The sequence below is a fragment of the Cyprinus carpio genome, chromosome B9 (genome assembly GCF_018340385.1).
Source record: "Cyprinus carpio isolate SPL01 chromosome B9, ASM1834038v1, whole genome shotgun sequence".
Classification (NCBI taxonomy): domain Eukaryota; kingdom Metazoa; phylum Chordata; class Actinopteri; order Cypriniformes; family Cyprinidae; genus Cyprinus; species Cyprinus carpio.
Genome location: NC_056605.1, coordinates 5,196,552 through 5,212,642, shown reverse-complemented (window position 1 = coordinate 5,212,642; position 16,091 = coordinate 5,196,552). Strand labels below are relative to the sequence as shown.

At 34.0% G+C, this 16,091-nt stretch overlaps 1 protein-coding gene and 1 long non-coding RNA gene across 2 annotated transcripts; both read left to right on the top strand.

The window, feature by feature from the left end:
• Positions 1-5,741: 5,741 nt before the first annotated feature.
• Positions 5,742-9,942, top strand: LOC122138427. The gene is made up of 3 exons (XR_006155553.1): positions 5,742-5,887; positions 7,451-7,786; positions 9,835-9,942. It is a non-coding gene; the product is annotated as an uncharacterized LOC122138427 (long non-coding RNA).
• Positions 9,943-9,993: 51 nt separating this feature from the next.
• Positions 9,994-12,444, top strand: LOC122138426. Its single transcript, XM_042730706.1, has 5 exons — positions 9,994-10,170; positions 10,601-10,927; positions 11,293-11,412; positions 11,540-11,565; positions 11,787-12,444. The coding sequence occupies exons 1-5, from the start codon at positions 10,077-10,079 to the stop codon at positions 11,838-11,840; spliced, it is 621 nt and encodes a 206-aa protein (XP_042586640.1). The 5' UTR covers positions 9,994-10,076; the 3' UTR covers positions 11,841-12,444.
• Positions 12,445-16,091: the final 3,647 nt, after the last annotated feature.

The following is a 16,091-nucleotide window of genomic DNA, read 5'->3' as shown; positions in this document are numbered from 1 at the left end:
CCATCCAATATGCATATCATTTTGATAGATCTCCTCATAATACACAACTTTGCCTCTAGAACCATTGATGCCAGTCAAATACGTTCATTAATTATTCACAAATATGGTAAAACATACTTTTGCGAAACTAGTCCCTAGGTTTTTTGCCCGATTCCGAACCAAACCACTGCTGTAATATTCTGTGGACTTTCTAGATAAATAATTATCGAAAAAAATGTTGATTTTGTCCTTTTGGTTAGCTTTAAAAGGGGTCATTTATAAAAGGGGAGTGGGCCACTCATACCCCAAAGCCTATAAAACCAAAACAAAAGAGTCAAAAAACTTTATGAAACTTGGTGAAAACATGTGGCGATGACTCTTAACAGGTATGCAAATTTTTATGGAGATCGGACTATAGGTGGCGCTATAACAGTTAAAAGGGCCGTCAAAAACACAAAATTTCAATAGACAATGACCACAAATGGTAGAATATGTTCATACATTAACACAAACACTAGTCCTTCATATCATATGATAGATCTCCTCATTGCGAACAACTTTGCCTCTGGGAGTGAAGCTGTCAATCAAATCATTTATTAATCATTCACAAATATGTTAAAACCATACTTTTGCGAACTAGTCCTAGGTTTTTCGCCCGATCAGAACCAAACCACTACTGCAGTAATATTCTCTGGACTCTCTAGATCAATAATTATCAAAAAAAAAAAATTAATTTTGTTCTTTGGGTTAGCTATAAGGGCTTAAGAAACTTAGTGTGAACATATGTCAGATGACTCTAAACTATAAAACAAAAACAAAAACTCAAAACTTTAAGAAACTTAGTGTGAACATATGTCAGATGACTCTTAACTAGCATGCAAAGTTTCATGGGGATCGACTATAGGTGGCGCTATAAACTGTTGCATAAGGCTTAAAAAACACAATATTTCTGTTCTAAATGGCTTCACATCTGCTAAAAAAAACTCATATATTCACACATACATTAAATTTGTATGCATTCTATCTAAGCAAGCATGCACATTTTTAGAGAGATTTTGCAAAAAAAAAAATAACACTATAATAGTGATAAAGCTTAAAAACACAGTGTTGTATGATAAATTGCATTCATAACCAGTAGATGGCAGCGGAAGACTACTAATGGACTCATTAAATTGACAAAAAACCGAGTACTTTTCATTTGTTTGCTTGTACACATTTCAAAATCACTGCAATAGCATTTAAAATTGCATTCAATCAAAGTTTAGCCATTTGTTTCAAATAGTAGTTTTTACAGTTTATGCCAGATTATGAGTACAATGAAACCTGCCAATGACTATACAAACTTAAAAAAGAAGACTGTTCTCTGTATGTGTGTTTGTGTGTCTGTGTGTAAGCATGCTTAATGATTATTAATATAATAGTTTAACCATTTCAATTCTGTGTGTGTGTGTGTATGTGTGAGCCTATTCTCCATTTTAGATGTGTTCTACCGTCAGCCATGCATCCAGGTTGGCCTAGACCTTACAACCATAACACATTTTAAGCCCCTGGTAAAATGCTCGAACCCCGGTAATTGCTGCTTGCAGCTATATTTTATAATTATATTTATAATTATAATTCAGTGTTTCAGTTATTAAGTGACTTAAACAATAATTTAAATAATTGAATGCATTTTTAAATAATGTAGGTGTTGCTTCAGAAATACAATAAAAAAGAAAAGGTAAAAAAATGAATGTGAATCAAGTAATTTAATACTTAAAGACAATCACTTTTTACAGAGTAGCTGCAATCAACAGCAACTCACAGGTAGGCTATACTGAACTGGAGTCTGTACTACAAAAATAGTAACATTAAGTCTTTTAAAGTTTTATTATTGTCATTTTGACAACACTAGGAAGGAACATGCCTAATGAAAAAACACCAGTGGGCTGTTATATATTACTCCAAGCTGGTGTTTATAGCAGGAATCGGTTTATTTGTGTTTGAGTCTATGAAGCAGTTTGTTAAAGAAAGGTTAACAGTTCAAATCCTGCAAGGGTTGATCCATGAAATATCACCATTGTGTCCTTGATCAAACTCTGAATCTCAGGAACTGAATCTGTAATAACTGCACTTAAACAACACTGTGGAGAAAAACTGCAACAAAATGCCAAATATGTATTTTTTTGTTTTATTTTTATTATATTTAATTAGTTTATCATGTTCTATATTTGTATACTTGTTACTAACTGCTGCTACATCCCTTTATACTTTTACTTATATTAAGTAAAATTATATTAAATCTCTCTTTTGTTCAAAGAGCTCGCTGTCTGCCTACAGAACATCAGCAGATCTCCCCGATCTAAATATTCAATCTCATTATGTTTTTATAATTTTTCTCATTAATTAAATAAAAAAGTTTCAATCTGAACTCTGATCTGGGTTTTTCCCAAATCAATGGCAGGATTTAGAAGTGTCACAGGTGTATTTTATTGTAAATATTCTCAGAAAAGTAATTTCAGAGTCATATAGTTTTTAGTACAATTATAGGCCCTTAAGAAAAACCTTTACCTCAACCTCAGTAGAAGACAAAACTTGGCTGCCTTGCACTTTGAGTGGGCATATTTTTAGACCCCTTTCTTTTTTTTTTTTTTTTTTTTTTTACTTTGCATCAAACAAGAAAACGTGCTGTGAATACCTTGTCTATATAAACACTATTTTATTTACAGGAAAATGGAAAGGAACTTGAAAGGTCTTTGTATGTTTGTATAATAAATGACATTAAATCAGATCTGATTCACTCTTAACTTGAATCTGAGTTAATCGTGACATTTCTGAGTTTGTTAGAAATAAGCCAATCATTTATCTGTGACCCTGTACATTACTTTCTGATTAAATAAATGTTCTTCTTTAACACTAGATGGAGCTCCAGCAATACAGTGTGCATACCACTGTACTAGTATTTTGTCACTCTTTCGTAAGTTTTTTTTTTTTTAATAAATAAAGAACAGAAGAACATGGGGTACGTTATAAATGACAAAGATGGCATTTACATAATAAAAGAAAATGAATCAAAAGGTCAATTATTCAATAAGATTGTTTATAAAAGAAGCTAGTTTCACTGCATTCTTGTTATTAATCCATAATAGAGAGTTATAATAAAGTGTCAACTCATTCCTCCAATGAGTAATGTTAGGAATTGTCTTGAAAAAATGCCATTTCTGTATAAAATGTTTACTTAACAATATTACATTGTTAATGCCAAAGTCATTGTGATCATTTCGAAAAATACCTAATTTTATATCATTAATTGTTAGATTCATCATCTGAATTCCTTTGAAGACGAACAATTGTTGAAGGTCCAGCCAAAACCTTTGCACAACTTCACACAAACCGAAAAGATGATCCAAATCTTCAGGTTCATTTTCACAGAAGTTACAGTTTTCCTACATCTATTTTACATCTCTCTGTTTTAAGAAATAATTAGTTGGATAAATCCTATTTTATAATTTTAAACTGCATTTCTTTTCGTCTTTGGCAGGACTGGGAATTTTAAGTAATTACCTCAATATTTTTTATTATCTCCTTACTAAAGTCTTTGAGAATATGAATCTCTTTTGAGAGAGCTTGTTAAGTAAACAGTTCCTTATAAACTTGTTGTTGGTACATTTGTAATTCTGCAAATTAATACCATTAGATGTTCTTAAGGTAGGTGTGATTTTTTGAATATATATATATCCTGCTTAATTATAGCTACAAGTGATATTGGGAGAGCTTTCACAATCTGTTAAAACTTCTTTTGGGTACATCTAATTTGAAATTTGTCACAGAAATCAACATGTTATAAAACATTTCCTTGCAAATCCATGAAGTGGGCAATATCCCAGACACCTTTAGAGAACCATTCTGGAATAAAAAGAGATTTTCTATTTACCAATATATATTATTCCAAATTGGTGTATTGTGTGGTGTGAAATTATGCTTGAAGGACCTGTTGGTGGAAATCTGAAAGTTTCATAGGAAAGTTTCTTAAATCAAAATCACATTTTAAAAAGAAAACTAATGCCGCCTACTTTTTCAAAAATCTGATTGGGAATATAAGACCACAATGAAATTTTTATTTTGAATATAGTTTTTCAACCATCTCATTGTCAACATGCCATTCATACAATCAAAATCTATTGCATTACCACCTCCATCCTCATAAGTTCTAATTAAATCCTGCTTGGCTATATAATGACATTTATTCCCGCCATAGAAAATCAAAATTTAGTTTGTTGATAGTTTTAACTATATGGGGTGCTATTGGAAGGGACTAAGCTGGGTATATTAATCTAGATAAAGTGTCCATTTTAGTTAACAATATTCTGCCAAAATGGAAAGATCTCTTTGTAACCATCTATTTAGAACTGATTTGCAGTTGTCAACATTGTCTTCTATGTTTCGTTTTTCAGAGATCGTTTTGTCTTTAGTCACCACAATACCCAAGTATTTGACTTCTTTTTAACCTTTATGTTATATAATGATTGCATGAATTGGTCTTTTAATGGCAATAATTCACATTTATTTAAGTTTAACTGAAGTCCGGAGGCTTTGAGAAAATACTGATAGCTTGTAACGCTATGGGAATTTGGAATTCATTTTTAAGAAACAAAGTTGTATCGTCAGCCAACTGACTTATAAATATTTGTTTGCCCTTCATTTCTGAGAGTGTTTACATTTGCTTTCGTTGAAAATGTTTCCTAATTTTGCCTAAGATAATCATTACGTCAAACCACGACACCAGGGGTGTATTCCAGAAAGCAGGGTTAACTTACCGTGAACTAAACCCTGAACTCTCGGTTGATTAACCCCAACCCTTGCTTCGAGGTATGTGGTTCCAAAAACGCGTCCGGGAGTAATTTCATTCAACTCAGAGTATGTTCCTGGTTAAGACTCAAGACATTCTCAACAGAGCGACGAATCGACGAGTCACTATGGAAACGGACGCTAAGAAAAAGTGCGCCAAACTGTTTCTTTCTTCTTCTTTTGTTCATTAGTTGTTTACATGCTTAGTGCATATCGCCACCTAATTGATAGCTGTGCAGTCATTTTTATTTTTTTCCATTTAATCTTTAATCCCTGAGAAGAATGTGAATTATATTGTTTGTTTTATGCTAATTATATATTGTCATATCAGATATGTGTTTTGATTTAGAATTTAGACAATATAGAAAATGCCGATCCATGTGTGAGATAATATAACATGTAATATAAAATATATATATATATATATATATATATATATATATATATATATATATATATAATATAATATGTTAAACATTACCTTGTCATAGTGTTTTTTATAATTTATGCTAATAAAAAAATAATCATATTAGAATAATATACTACTTTATTTATTACTTATTAGCGCTTCCCCGTTAACATATCAAATATATATATATATAGATATATATATATATATATATATATATATATATATATAATATATATAATGCTGTGTGCTATCTGTCACGCCCACTGAAGGCTCGCTGAAGTGAACTAACCCTGGAACAGGAGCAGGTTAAGTTCAGAGAGTGAGTTTGCTATGACTACTAACATACCCTGAAAGTTACCTCCGTTTTTGGAACCGAAAGTTGAGGTTATCCGCTAACCTTACTCTTAAACATACCTGGGTATGTCACATAACCTGCTTTCTGGAATACCCCCCAGGACCCAGCTGACGTCTGGTGCTGGGTGGCTGTTTTCAGTGTCTCTTTAACCAGGAAAATATGTATGCTACGCCCATCTCAGACACCTAATATTTCAGAACAGCGTCAACGGAACACTTTTATGGATCAAAATCTACATTTATTTTTAGGAAAAGCAGTGAACATGAAGCTTCTCTCTGTTTTGTTATCATCGTTATGGTGTTTCCTCGACCATGGTGAGACATTTAGACCTGCTACAGTTTCTCTCTTCCGGTGGTGACCATAGAAGCGAAAGTGACGCAGGTTTATTTTGTATCAGCTCCATTCGCTTTATATTCGACAGAAATGTGTTTTTCTTGTGTATGTTGTTGTCAGTGTGTGGTTTGCGCGATCGTTAGACATGTTACAAACTGTCCTCTGGTCAACGACAAAAACGAACAACAAAGAGACGATTGTAATTTAAAAACAGTTTGGCAGTCAATCCAGTCTCTGTAAAGTCCCGTACGTGACGGTATAAAAATCTCACTTAAAAATAAAATGGCACCATACCGTGGGTAAATGCTGAAATATATTAAATGTATTGAATCACTTTAGATTAAACTTATGACAAATGCAAAATAAATACATTAATAAAAATAAAAATACATGTCACATGGCTTTGTCTTTGTTTATGTGGCCATGTGCCCCTCAGGTCCTGGTTTTCCCCTTACCAAGCCCTCTTGTTTAGTCTTCGCCCAGTCCTCCTGTTCTGTTGATTGTTTTCTGTAGTGATAGGAATCAGCTGAATCAGTTGCTTTGAAAATGATTCACTGTTTCGAAGCGCTTGCCACATGCTAGCGACACTGGTCAAAACAGTGTCAAAACAATTAACAAATACTCAGCTCAAACATGCATAAAACCAGCTTTACAAACTCATTGCAGATAATTTATTTAAAGTATAATCTATCAAATGATCATGTAATAGGCTATCATAACATTTGTTCTTTTAGCAATGTTCAGGGTTTGTTCTGTGGATGTCTCAGCTGAACAGGCCTGTAAGAGATTATAAACTATTATCGCTTTTAATTATAATGTCTCATTAAAACGGCTACAAATGTATAAAACCGATCTGGTAAAACCTATAGATTCACAGACGTTGTTCTGAGCTCAGTGAATTTGCTTGATTCATGACTTCACAGAGATCATCGCCCCCCACTGGGGAACCACACATTTTTTTATTTATTGAAACTGGTTGACCATTACAACAAAATTGTAGCAATTTAGTCCACATATAAAAAAAGAAAAGCAATCTGTAAGAAAGCATTAAGAGAAAAAAAATGGAAAAGTATGTGACAGACACAGTATTAAGATTCAAGTGTATGTAAACTTTTGAACTTCTTAATTTGTGTGTTGTGATTATGAATATATATATATATATATATATATATATATATAGCCTTGTCTATATTTAAACATTTTTATGTGAAGTTGCTTATTGTGATTATGATATCTATGATAACTATTTTATTCATTTATTAAACTTTTGCATATATTGCATGGGGTATGTAACCTTATGAGCAGAATATGACTCAGGACGTGTGTTGTATGATGTTCATTAAGATCATTCATGAAACTCGTGTCTGTTTGTGTGATAAGTGAATGTGTAAATTCAATGATGTTCTTCTGCTGTTTATATGCATGTGTTTCATTATGAATCCAGACATATTTCTCACAGTCTTTATGATCTGTAGAAAAATACATTTCACAGCACATTCCTGTTTGTTTTTGTCTGACTAATAATCAACTGTTCAATTCTCCAGGTGTGTCTGGTGTTATGGATGAAGTGTCCTTGTTGGTGAATGAGGGAGAGTCAGTCATTCTTCACACTGGTGTTAAAACAGACCAACAAGAGAAGATTAAATGGTATTTTAGTAGGACATTCGCATTGCTGAAATCAGTGGAGATCTCAGTTATATCTGTACAGATGTTCAGTGTAAAAATAGTGATGAGAGGTTCAGAAACAGACTGAAGCTGGATCATCAGACTGGATCTCTGACCATCACAAACACCAGAACCACAGACGCAGGAGTTTATAAACTAAAGATCATGAAAAAACAGAAAAGACAGCAACAAGATCTTCATTGTTTTTGTTCATGGTGAGTCATTGCATTTGAAAGCAAGTACATCAGGGCACATTAAGTGATATTTTTTGCAGTGACATTCAGAGGGGTTTACTCCTTACCTGCATTCTAATTCACATGTAGCACCTAGATAATTTCTTCAAAGATGTTGCTGAGTTTGCTAAACATTCGTGAAGACAGAGACGATCGTCCCTATACGCAAAATACGCAAGCTGCGTAGGGCCCTTCGAAACATTAGGGGGCCCCCCTTGCTCTCAAAGATGATTTAATTTTAGTTTAGTTTTTGAATTTGTCCAGCGGTTAGGAAAACATGAATGATCATTTCTTTTAATGCAGTGCACTGTCGCCCTTTCTATGTAAAAATCAGTCAAATCATGTAATGTGAATATCGTCTTGCTTGAGACTCAAAAAAACTTGTTGAAAGCGTACCGAGACGCAGAAAAGACACTGTTTCTCAAGCGCTTTCTGCGAGTGCCATTCTAGTGAAAAACTGACAAATTAGTTTCATTCATTCATAACCACTCATACCCCACACCAGCAACCCCCATGTGCTACATTATGAATCCAGACATTTCTCTACTCACAATGTTTAAAGGTATAGTTCACCCAAAAATGAAAATTCTGTCATTAATTACTCACCCTCATGTCGTTCCAAACCCATAAGGCCTTTGTTCATCTTCAGAACACAAATTAAGATATTTTTGATGAAATCCGAGAGCTTTCTGGCCCTCCATAGACGGCAATGTAACTGAAATGTTGCCAGGCCCCAGATAAGGACATCGGTAAAATAGTCCACGTGACAAAAGTGGTTCAACTGTATTTTTTTTCCTTCTCCTTGGCGTAACCGTAGGCGCCATTAATGAGAGTACCATGACACATGCATGTGTGTTTCTCTGCTCGTAAACAAGGCTCAGCGCATGCATGTTATACGTCAGTAGTCCCAAACGCATGCTTCATGGTACTCTTGTTAATGACGGCAGTCTGTCTGTCCGTCCAGTAGAGGTGGGCAGATCGATACTAATATCGATAATATCGATACCAACGTTGGTATCGGTATTGATCGATACCAAACATGAAAATATCGATACTTAAGTTTTCAGTTTCTCTCGTTTTGTGACCTGGCCGTGTTTGTCAAAATGCTGCTGCTTTCACAGAGCAGAGCAAGCTCTCAAGAGTGCTGCTTGTGCTCGACACTGCTCTCCTCCCCCTCTCCTGTGTTGTACCGTCACGTGACTCACCACTAGCGCTACCACCAGCAGTCAGGCGCGCGCGCCGCTCAGCAGCGCATTTCTAACAGCAGTCAGTCAGAGGCGGAGATTGGCAGCAGAGAGAAAGAGGAGCATTTTTTGTTAACATGCTACTTGAAAAGAGAATTTGTTTTTTACATTTTTTATATTTGTGAAGTAATCATTTTGTAACTTTGTTTATTTAAATAAAACAGAAGTAACCAAAAGTTGTTTCTGAACAAAAGCTTTTGTAGTACTGATTAATAACCCAAAATGCAAATCACAAAAAAACAAATTAAAAGTCATGAAAATTCATTTAGATTTAGGTTGAAGACGCATCCACCTTAATTATTAAAAAGTATCGGTATTGGTATCGGTATCGGCGATACTGGCCCTGTATTTTACTTGGTATCGGATCGATACCAAATCTAGCGGTATCGCACACCCCTCTACCGTCCAGTAGTTATTTTTGTTTTCTTTGTGCACAAAAGTATTCTCGTATAGCTTCATAAAATTACAGTTGAACCACTGAAGTCACATAGACTATTTTAAAGATGTCCTTAATGTGTTTCTGTGCCTTGATGGTGGTTGTACCTTTGCTGTTTATGGGAGGGTCAGAAAGCTCTCAAATATCAAAACAAATATCTTAATTTGTGTTCCGAAGATGAACAAAGGTCTTACGGGTTTGGAACGACATGAGGGTGAATAAATAATGACAGAATTTTCATTTTTGGGTGAACTATCCATTTAAAATCTGTAAAAAAAAAAAAAAATCATTTTCACAGCATTTTCCCTGTTGTTGCCGTTTGTTTTGACTAACTGCTAATTTGTTTTCAGGTTTTTTCAGTGTTGATACACATGAAGAATCAGCGTTTGTCATGGAGGGAGATTCACAATCTCTACACACTAATGTTAAAACAAACCAACAAGAAAAGATTAGATGGTTCTTTAATAACACACGCATCGCTCAAATCACTTGAAAACAGAGTGATATCTGTACAGATGTTCAGTGTAATAATGGCACTGAGAGATTCAGAGACAGACTGAAGCTGGACAATGAGACTGGATCTCTGACCATCATGATCATCAGAGAACTGGACTCTGGACTTTATCGTCTACGGATCATCAGTAGCAGCAGCATGAATGAAAATGTCTTCATTGTTGCTGTATATGGTGAGTCATCATGTTTAAAAGCAAGTCATGAACATTTAAATTTTAGTGATATTTTTGAAGATTTTGCAGATAGTTTTTCTCTTTACCTGTATGTTAATTCACACAGAGTATAAAGATCCTTTTGTCAAAAACATTTACTGTTGAAGTGGAATTTGTAGATTTAAATATAGCCTACATTTATTACAGTATGCCTAAAAGTTAGTTAGTTATTGGTTGGTTAGTTATTAATTTGATCAGTCTTGTTCTGATGAAGACAAAAGTTCTACAATTATAAGTTTAAATCTGTCTATTATTTCATACTCAGTATTTTTTAATAGTTCATTAGAAATAAAGCACAATAGCTCAATTGTGGATAAATAATTCCACAGTTCACACGTTATATGTTTTCTCCTCAAAAAGATCCTCCAGCAGCTATTGGTTTGTGTTTCAGGTGTTTCTGCTGCTGAACGAGATAAAATGAAGAAAAAGTCGGTGGAGAAGGAATCTGTCACTTTAGATCCGGCTGTAATCAAAAAACAAAATGATTCAATGAAATGGTATTTTAATGACTCTCTCATCGCTGAAATCACTGGAGATCAGAATAAGATCTGTTCAGATGATGAGTGTAAAGAGAGATTCAGAGACAGACTGAAGCTGGATCATCAGACTGGATCTCTGACCATCATGAACACCAGAACTACAGACTCTGGTGAATATAAACTAGAGAACAACCGTAGCAGAATCAGTATTATAAAGATATTCAGTGTTATTGTCACTGGTGAGTATCATTAGTCATGCACTTTACTTTGTAGTTTTAGAAAGAAGATTAAAACATATAAATCAACCCAGCAAATGTTTTCATAGTGGGCAGTTAGAAAATGTGAGCCGACTCAGTATGAAAATATAACTGAGCTCATCTTTATTACCATCACATGCATGTAACATTGAGCTTGGTCACTTATGAATTTTACAGATTTCAAATCTATTGTTAATATGAAAAAAGCACAATATTAGTCAGTTTCCTGCTGATTCTTGTCGCGACTTTTGCAGTTCCTCAAAATCCACTAGAGGAAAATTGTCTAAAAGGTATTTTTGAAGTTGATTATTAGGCAATCTCTAGTAATGATGACTGTCTGTTTTTAGCTGTTCCAGATTCAGTTGCTGCTGTTGTTGTTGTTGTTGTTGTTGTTGTCGTTCTGCTGGTGGCTATAGCTGCTGTCATTTACTATCGCCACAGGAAATCTACACAAGAAAGACAAAATGGCAAGCATTACATACAGCTGATTTCACAAGATGGAAAATAAGATCTATTGTTATCTTTAAAAATTTATTCTCATTAACCAAAGTAATCTGTGTTTAATTGAGTTTTTTGTTATTATTGTTCAAACAGACACAATGGATCACAGTCATGATCAGGTGAGATATTATGTGTGCCGAATCTCTCTGACTGCAAAAGAAATTGTGAAGTTACGACAGATTCTGATCTGTGAGATCTGTGCCTTTTACTTCTTGAATGAAGAAAGAGGTTCTTTAGATTTTGCAAACATCAGAGGGAAATTAATTATTATTTTTTGTCTGACTGAATCATCAAACCTGATCATTGTGTTTACCTTCTGTGAATGTGTGTTTTCTTATAGGGAAATGGTGTCGACTCGGTTCCCTTATCAGAATGGCATTCCATTAATCGCTGATTATATTGGGACATCACAGTAGCTTTATTTATTATTTTGTTAGCTAATTCTGCATTTGATTTAGCTCAGAAGTCAAATGTCGGAGCTGGGAATGATGTCACACCCAAGTAGATGGTGTTCCAGTAGAGAAATCTAATGGAGTTCACTCATGTTAGCATTAGCAGTGTTAGGAAAAAACAGAGCATTACACTGCATTATGTAACTGCAGGCACTCACATTGCAACATGTTCACGGATAGAGGTTGGTCAGTAATGAGTGTATGACTCAATAATAACATGGGAATATAACAAAAGCTTATACTTGGGTTTGAACAAATTTCTACATAATAGAAATTTTGAACTAAGCACCACATTACCAGCAATAGTTAAGTGTAATATTCTGCCTATTTAAGCATTTGAGATGTTTTACTACAAAGTTTGTGCATTTCACCTGAGGACTAAGATGGAGGCCTGTGGGGCGTTCAAGGTAAAGCTTGTTATTTCACATGGTCTTTTATAAAAGATGTGTCTTTGTTTTGTCCATATTAATCAGTTCTTTTTATGGAGAATATTTGGCTATGTTGTATTTGTTCAAAGTGCTCGTTATATCATGTAAATATTGTGTTTTTTGTATTTTAGTTTGTATTTTTAGTATATTATCACTGTATGATGGAAATGATTGCCTTCACTTGAATTTCCTGCTTGCTCAGTCCAGTCTCTACTGCCACATCGCAGGACAGGAAAAACACAGGGAGATACTCCATCTGCACAGTGGGAAAAAACTTCTAACTGTGCAATTCTATCTTACTTTCTTATGTTTATCCTGTGTGATGTGGATTATGAGATCTGTTCTGTCGCTTATTCAGAAAGCTATTTATTTATTTTTTTATTTTTTTACTTTGAATCAGCCACAGAAAGCACCTCATGTAAATCTATTTTTTTTACAGTGTAAATTAACTTGAAGCATATTTGTCTGCTCATGTGACAAAGGCTATTAAAACAATTAATACTCATATATCATAGCTGAACTCTGTTTGTCATTTTGAATTATCTCTAAATAACAGAAAAAAACAATACTGCATTGTATAAAATGCCTTCTATTGTAACATGATTTCAGCTCAATGTGGACTGAACCTTCACTCAACCTTCACCCAAGCTGTCCTATAGCAAATATGAACACATGAGTTTCATCAACTGATATTTTAAAAGCTTTTATTTTGCGTATTTATATTTGAAGAGGGTAGGCTAATCTTGAAAAGTGATTTCCTAGACATTAAATGGTGTTTCTAGTAAAGTATACAAACTTGTCTATCTTACATCTCAAAGACAATCCCATATTAAAAGTGTTTTTTTTTTTTTTTTTCAGTTGATATATATCATATATATATATATATCTGTCTGGTCTAGTAAAGGGCAATACTGCATTGTATAAAAATGCCTTCTCTAAGGATAGGTTTAGGACGAGGGGGAAATGCGATTTCAGACCTGAAAGAGAAAAGAGAAGAGTTAGTAGTAGTTCAAGCAATGTTATGTTGCATGACGCTGTGGCGAAATCTGTAAAAACTGCTGGCTGAATAAACGAAAGAAGCCAAATATCAATCACGCTTGTGCTCTGAATCAGGACTAAGTATTGTCTGATCTTCCTCATCATGCAGCATCTCTAAAAACATTTCAGCTTTTAATCTAGAATGTCTGGGGTCAGTCATACTAACACACACTGGATAAAGAAAACCAAAAGAAAAATGTTCATATACACAACAAGCAGTTGATCATGTATATACTGATTATATATTGTCGCTATCAGACCGAAACCTTGTATGTCCAAAACCATTACTTTTCACTGACAGACATACAGAGTGACCGATAGTATTGATTTTTGACAAAAAATAAAAATGATGAATGAAATTTGGAGACATGAGGTTTCTGCCTGACAGCAATGATATATACTTGTATATAATAATATATTAATTTGTCAACAATAATTTAAACAAAACTACCATTAGCTAGCTAAAAGAGAATATGTCAACAACAATCTAGCGAATAATATTGGACATGTTTCTCTGTCTCATTAGTAATACTTTTCAAGGTCTTTAGCCTAACATTCAAATATTATGTCCAGCTATCTTTTACAGTATATCAAATATTTTCTGTGGTAATAAATTATAAAATAAGAGTAAATGCATCAAGCAGCCGTGTTGAGTTGTGAAATGTGGGGCAGGTGAATAGTTTTCTGCAGTAAATATGTTCCTACTTGCAAAAAAAAAAAAAAAAAAAGGCAAATATCGAAGGTTTCCGTATCGAGGGGTCATTTTTGGGTCTCATGTGGTGTAAAATGATGTAGGTAGAAATACATAAACTGTGTTTTTTATAAAGTAATGAAAGGGCAAATAAACATTATGATGTGTGGTAGTCAAAATCAATATATTTCAAGGCTGTCTGGAATAATAAATGATAGAAAAACATTTCTTTCAGATATTCATCAAAGAAACACTCATCAATACACTGAAAAAAAATGTTTCATTCAGCCATCATGCCCTTAGGGCATTTTTTTTTTTTTTTTTTTTTTTTTTCCATCGGCTCAAATTAAATGTGATATGAATCATTAACCTAATTTTTTTTTTAATTGGATGAATGAAACATTTTTTTCAGTGTGACTGAAATAACATAGGAAATGAATATGGGTCATTTTAGACCCATGTTGTGCATTAGACAGCTAGTGAACAAAAATGGATTTTTATTAAAAAGTAAGAAAAAATTAAAATAAGGATTTGTGATGATCAAAAACAAGTTAAACTTAGGAATTCCTGGTATTCTGAATGATGAAATAATTTTTTTGCAAAGATATATAAAAAAAAGGTAACTCAGTCAGGTCACTTTAGACCCATGATGTGCATCAAAGGGTTAATGCAGTGTTTTAGAGATGTGAGATTACACTTTAAACACCTCAAACATACTCTCACACACTGACGTTAAACACAAGCTCATGCAGAAGCTGTTTGTCCAACAAGTAAAATCACATTTCTGTACAGATGTGAATCAAAGAGACAACAGAAGAGTATTTTGCGTCTACGGTTTGCACTTTTTAAAAATGAGATTAACGAGGTCTCTTTAAGACTTTAAGACTATTTGTTATAATACTTGTTAAAATCAGTAGGTAAACAGTGACCTTCATGATGAGTTTTTCTGTGTTTTCCTGCAGATGCAGAAGATCATAACTGCAGCTACAATCAACAGAGGTCCAGCAGCAGAAATCAGCACTATCAGAGAAACTGAGCCTGTAATTAAAATACAATAATGTAAGTGAATATGTAATTTTGATCTAAAAACAAAAAAGAGATCAGCTCAGTAAATAATGATCTACAACAAAAGAGAGATCAGCTCAGTAAATAAACTTATTTACTGAGCTGATCTCTCTTTTGTTTTAGATCAAATTTGCTGACATACCTGAACATGTGTGACAGAGTTGAGTGATGTTGAGATGTTGAGTTGATTAGTGAATGGTTGACAGAGTTGACTTATGTTCAGATGTGTGTTCTGGTTACATTACCATTACATTTACATTTAGTCATTTAGCAGACGCTTTTATCCAAAGCGACTTACAAATGAGGACAATGGAAGCAATCAAAAACAACAAAAGAGCAATGAGATATAAGTGCTATAACAAGTCTCAGTTAGCCTAAACGCAGTACATGTAGCACAGGGCTTATTTTAAATAATATAATAAATAAAAAGAAAACAGATAGAACAGAAAAAGAACAGAGCAAGCCAGTGCCAGAGGTCCTCTTTTTATAATTGTATAATAAATGAAAAGAAAATAGATAGAATACAAAAAGATCAGAAAGGTAGTTAAATAAAGATGGAAGAGATGTGTTTTAAGCCGATTCGCGAAGATGGCTAAGGACTCAGCTGCTCGGATTGAGTTGGGCAGGTCATTCCACCAGGAGGGAACATTTAATTTAAAAGTCCGTAGTGTTAAAAGTGACTTGTGCTTCTTTGGGATGGCACATCAAGCAAGCGACGTTCACTTGCAGAACGCACGCTTCTAGAGGGCACATAAGTCTGAAGTAAGAATTTAGGTAAAGGGGTGCAGAGCAAGTGGTGGTTTTGTATGCAAACATCAATGCCTTGAATTTTAATGCGAGCAGCTATTGTAGCCAGTGCAAATTGATAAACAGAGGTGTGACGTTGTATTCTTTTCGCTCATTAAAAATTAATCTTGCTGACGCGCGTTGTTGCTTTCTGATGTGATTGTTGATCACACAGCTGTAGCTGT